The following is a 5,833-nucleotide window of genomic DNA, read 5'->3' as shown; positions in this document are numbered from 1 at the left end:
CGGGAGCTGGTCCCGCACGCTCGAGGTGCAGTTCAGGCCGGGCAAGGCACTTGTTGTTACACGACGCGTCATTGTCCTTCTCAAGTCATCTGCTGCTTTGCTTCGTTTCCGTCTGAGTTGGGCCAACTGGATGGGTCCCAAACTTCCTGACATTGGGATGTCATTCGCCGGGGGGCTGATCATCACCCTTGGACTGTGTTGGACCTGCACATGTGAGTTAATGTTCACTTTATTCACTTGGGATGGAAATGTTGTTGGCTTTTTGTGGGCTTCACCTTGCGTTTTACAAATGTTACGAGCAGTTGAATTGTCTTAATTTAGAGAATTTAACTCTAACGTCAACGTTTCCTCTTTCCGTCACGCTAACTTCATCAAATTTAATGTATTTGTGAGTCATTTGGGGTTTTTGAACGTTTTTATGTCATCGGAATAACTGATTTGTAAAATTCACCGGTGACAGCTCATTCTACCCCAATGGCCAATGACATATTTATGTGTAATTTCACAGAGGGTCTGAAAAAGTCTACTACTGAATGAGCAAATGGGGAAGAAATACGGGCTGGATTCCGTGAAACGCGTCCTAAACGCAACACGTCACAACTCTGCTCGTCTCAACTTTTGCCTTTTATTTCTTTGAGCTCAATAAGCTCATTGGTCTTGCACGTGTCTTGGATTGAATATTGACGTGCTGATACAGGAAAAGTACTCCTTTAAAAGTAGCCCATTTTCTCCAGTTTTGTGAAAAAGCAAAAAGAAGTCGTGGTTTCCGCTGGTGGGAAAAAAAGAATGTTAGAAAGTCGCCGGGGTTTTTATTTTCCCCTCATCATTTTTTAAACACTGTCAGACCACCTTCAGGTTAAAGCCTAAACGCATCGGCAAGCAACGAACTTGTTACATAGTCCGCAAGTTGCACTTGAATGTTGACTTTATGAAGGATATTGTTCTACAAACTCCCAGTGGGCATCTAATGTCAATTCAACATCAATATAGCATCAACTGAATGAACTTGATGTCATATTGATAATTTTCATCATATGCCCACTGGGTTGTCTCGCACCTTTACTGTTTTAATTGGCACTCCATGTGAGATCTTCCCACCTCAATGTTCCTAAATGCCCTGGGATCACTAGTCTAAAGAGGCTTCTGAACAAAAATCCACGGGCGGAAGCGGGTTTGTAAAGTCAGTGGCTTTGTGATTGTGACGACCTGCGTTGGACTTTCTAGTGTCCTGTAGCGCCCCCATGAGGGGTACATTTGCAGTGCTGGATGGACAAGCGTGGAATTTCATTTGACAGCCACTTGGTTGCATTCGGGAAGAATGCAGGAACGTGTTGACACTGTTAGGCGATAAGGCACTCGACTTTGTTTTCTTGCTGCATGTGTGACCAAATAGGTTACGTCTGCTGGGTGTTGGCGAGGCTCTCATCTTCTTGTTCTTGTTGCAGCGCTGTCTGACTGTCCGACCGGCTGGCAGCGTTACAGGGGCCGCTGTTACTATTTTTCAGCGGATCGAAAGAACTGGAATGAGGCGAAAAATTCTTGCCTCACCAAGGGAGCCCAACTGGCGAGCATTTGGGACCAAGACGAGCAGGTGACACGTCTCTCTCTCTCTCTCTCTCTCTCTCTCTCTCTCTCTCTCTCTCTCTCTCTCTCTCTCTCTCTCTCTCTCTCTCTCTCTCTCTCTCTCTCTCTCTCTCTCTCTCTCTCTCTCTTCTCCCTCCCTCCCTCTCTCTCTCTCTCTCTCTCTCTCTCTCTGTCTCTCTCTCTCTCGCTCTCGCTCTCTCTCTCTCTCTGTGAGAGAGATCAGAGAAAGAGTGTTCTCTCCTCTCTGTCTCTCTCTCTACACACACACAGGCACTAAAATTCTATCTCCCTCTCTCTCTGTGTGAGAGAGAAGAACAGAGAAAGAGTGTTCTCTCCTCTGTCTCTCTCTCTACACACACACGCACTAAAATTGTATCTCTCTCTCTCCCTCTCTCTCTCTCTGGGTGAGAGAGAAGAACAGAGAAAGAGTGTTCTCTCCTCTCTGTCTCTCTCTACACACACACGCAGGCGCTAAAATTGTATGTCATTAGTATACATGTTACTCACAGCATTTATAGTGTTTACAAAAGTATAAACGTGCAAAAACGTACCCATACTCTACACAAGCATGCGCGCGCACACACACACCCTTCTCACACTCACTATCCTCACTCTTTCTCCTGCAGTCCTGGCTGGGCTCACAAACGGGTAAGAATATCTGGATCGGCCTGCGGCGCGAGACCGTGAACAGCGAGTGGCAGTGGACAGACGGAAGTCGTTTATTTGATTCTGAGACGTAAGTGTCCTTCCAGTAACAAAGCCTGTGAGCCGCAGATGCCAAATCGCTCCAATTGTTCCTCCTGCTGACTTGTCGCTGTAAATACTGATGATGATGATGACGATGGCAAAAGTACTGCACATATTTTTGGGAATGAAAAATTACTTGTCGTTTATGAAGCAAAATCACTACAACCTCCTCTGCTTCGTGAGCGAAAGGCGAAGGTGGCCCCAGGCCAGCTCTTGTCTGCCGCGGCTCTTTTGCACCTGTAGCTGTGTGTGAAAGATCGTCGATTCCAGGTTCTGGAGGTCCGGTGAGCCGAACAACTGGAAAAGCATGAACGAAAACTGTGGTGAGATGAGGGGTCCAGATCGTCGCTGGAATGACCTCAGCTGTTCACTCAACGTGTCCTACATCTGCAAGCTCACCTTGGGTGAGTCCACACCTTGTAGATTTGTGGCTGCATTGCGTTAGCGTGCACTAAACTGAAAAATATATGAAGTGATACTGAATTGTTTTTCAGAAATTGAAGTCAATTTTGAAATAGTATTTATGTAAATTTCGCTTGCACAGTGAGATTTAAAAACAAAAGTCACCTAAAAGAGTTGAGCAATGCATTCAACACCTTCAGGTTGGGAAACTGCCACTCTCTCATGTGAGCCTACTGTGAGTTACTTATTTTTGTTTTTGCAGTATAACATCTTAACTGAATATTTAACATTTGATGAGCTTATCTTGTTCAAGCCATCTCTCAAACATCAGTGATGATTGATCAATTGAATTGAATAAACCTTGAACTACTGAATGTTAAATATTACAAAAGCAAGAAGGTGTTGTGGGCCAGCGTCAGTGAGCTTCAGGTGAGCCACTGGTAATGTCCAACCCTGTGTATTGATAGTGGATTTGCATTGCAATTGATAGTCTATATGCATTGCAGTTAATCCATCCATCCAGTAGATGGTGGTAGTGAAACACTAGTTAATTGCTGCTGCCTGCATTAAAAAGTATCACTCTTCCCAAGAATATAGCATCTGGTGTGCGAGTGCAGTCAATACATGTATGACCAACAAGAACATTTGCATTTCTCTAATGTGCACTCTCCCTTCAAATGGATTGGCTCTCTGCAGCCAAGACCCCTTGTCCAACCTGTCCTCCTCCTCCTCCTCCCTGTCGTTCTTGTCCTGATCCGATTCCCTGTGCCCCTCTTCCTGAGGCTACACCCTGCGCCAACCTGTCTACCGTCCCTCCTCCGTCCTGTCCGACCACGCTGACCTGCGCGAGCTCTGCCGGTGGGCCATCGTGTTGGTCTCACAACGTCACATGCATGTGCCTGCTCCCCATGATTGCCAACCCGGTGAGTCGATGGTTTCTGCTGTGAAGTCCAAAAGCATTTTTTATTCTTTTGTCCATCAATTGTACAAACGGACGGACTGGGGAAATGCTTGTCAATAGTGTCCATGAAAAAGTTGAGTTGAACATAAATTGTTGTCAAAGTTGTCATTTTTCTCAAATGTGTGTGCACAGAACGGCGGATTCCGGGCTGCGCTCAAAGACGGTCTCAGTGTGAACCGCATCATCGTCATCAGAGGACAAGCCAATCCCAAAGCAGACACGTAATAGCCCCCACGCCCCCAGCACACACACCCACACAAGTTAGTCAACACAAGAACGCATTTGTGTGACAGGCTCATGGTCAACCTGGACGTGCGCAAGCATGACTTCAAGGAGACCCGCACGACGGCGCTGCGCCTGATTTTCAACTTGAACAGCAAAACCGTCACGCTCACCTACAGAGTGGACGGCAAGTGGGGCAACAAGCGAGACGAGAACTTTCCCCAACAACGCCCCTTTGGACCCGGACTTGACTTCAAGGTGAGGTCCATCACTATGTCGTCAGCCAATTGTCACCCAAATGAACATGGACATCTGCACCTGTGCCCACGCTAACCTGTCAAACGATTACAACGATCACGGAAATATTTTGGAAGTTTTTCCTGTAGTGAGTGTCTATGCAGAACAGGCTTCACATCACTAAAATCTAAAGTCGCATTCTAAGATTTGCAGCGGTATAGAAGTGGACACAAATTGAGATGTCTACCGTTTTCAGAGCTCCAGGGTTTACCTGTAGAAAGTGTACGTTGACTGACGGAGGAGTGCTTGCTTACCTTGCTGTCTTGTCAACATCCAGATTGTCATCAAGTGTGACGATGGTACTTTCCACCTGACCTTCAATGACGACCTCGAGCTGGACTTCGCATATCAAGTTAAGGACCTGCAAAGCATCAAATGGCTGGAGGTGTGGTACGTGATGCTGACTGGCGTCCATCTGATGTGACGTCGCCATCCGACCGCCGCTTTCCATCTTGGCTTTGTCTTGCGAACAGCAATCAACTGAGTTCTAATGTTTCTTTTCGCACTCGCTGCTGCTACCTTCTGTTGTTGTCCACTGTTTAGACTAGCGCTGAAATATAATCACAGTATGACATCTTGACAGCATTGAGGCCACACTACAGACTTATAGTGCTATTGTTGAAGAATGTCCTAGCGTGGAAAATGAAGTGCCAATAATGTGAAGTGTAAACACTTTAATTGAAGAAAAATGTTCTCATGATTTCTTTTCAATAAACTTTGACTTGAATGTGTTTTGAAGTGACCATGTAAACATGATTTTTTCAACTGACAATGTAAATGCGTTTGAACCAGAATAAAATCGTTGATTGTATTTGTGCATTTGCAGTACCCTCTTGTGGCTAGTTTATTAATGCAATGCCGTTTTTATTCAGCATATTTTGGCCAAGATTGTAGGCTATCTGCATTAAACGTAATGTGATCTATTTCAAACTTGTGTATAATTACAACCTCAGCTAATTACCGGTAGCATCAAAGTGTTTTAAACAAATATGCGCAGTGTAATCAGTCGCAGTCCAAAAAAAAGATCACAAAGCTTTAGAAGCTGAATGCAGCAGATCCCTGAAGTGCATGAACCTGTTTGGAGAGATGACACGGGGAACGTGCAATGTCAAGACACCAAGTGCAACAACAGACAAACCATGTGCAAACCATGTTTGATCTTTTTTCCACTAGTAATTTAATGTATCCATCATGAAGGTAAGTGCTTCAGGTGATGATGGATTGATGGATGGATGTTGACAATCGGTGCTGTGACCCAGCTAGGGTAGTAAGGCTGGTAGCTAAAAGCTAAAAATGACAAAACAAAGCTAAAACGAAGGTAAAAGACAAAATAAAAGAAGAAAGTACTAAAACCAGTAAGATTAGATGAAAAAAATCCTACCGGTAAATCAAAATCCCAACTAAAAAGGTAGTTTCGTGCCTCCCTTTAAAAATATCAACAATCTGCGGACCTGATGTCCTCTGGCAGGCTATTCCATAGCCGTGGACCAAAATGGCTGAATGCAGCTTCACCATGTGTTTTCAGCGGACCTCAGGATCCACGAGGGTTGAAATGATAAAAGCAGGTCAAATAAATAAGATGGCCCAAGACCGTTAAGACATTAAAAAACTAATAAAATC

The 5,833-nt window shown here is 44.9% G+C and overlaps 1 protein-coding gene across 1 annotated transcript; it reads left to right on the top strand.

Annotated features, from left to right (window-relative positions):
• On the top strand, positions 1–5,024 carry LOC147144882 (uncharacterized). Its single transcript, XM_086036789.1, has 8 exons — positions 1–212; positions 1,446–1,591; positions 2,211–2,320; positions 2,602–2,735; positions 3,430–3,656; positions 3,827–3,915; positions 3,988–4,174; positions 4,491–5,024. The coding sequence occupies exons 1-8, from the start codon at positions 131–133 to the stop codon at positions 4,635–4,637; spliced, it is 1,122 nt and encodes a 373-aa protein (XP_085892915.1). The 5' UTR covers positions 1–130; the 3' UTR covers positions 4,638–5,024.
• Positions 5,025–5,833: the final 809 nt, after the last annotated feature.

Source organism: Filicampus tigris, chromosome 7 (assembly GCF_054856515.1).
Source record: "Filicampus tigris isolate MCC_2025a chromosome 7, RoL_Ftig_1.0, whole genome shotgun sequence".
NCBI classification, from domain to species: domain Eukaryota; kingdom Metazoa; phylum Chordata; class Actinopteri; order Syngnathiformes; family Syngnathidae; genus Filicampus; species Filicampus tigris.
Note: the sequence above shows the minus strand (reverse complement) of the source record. Positions and strands in the feature narration are given on the sequence as shown.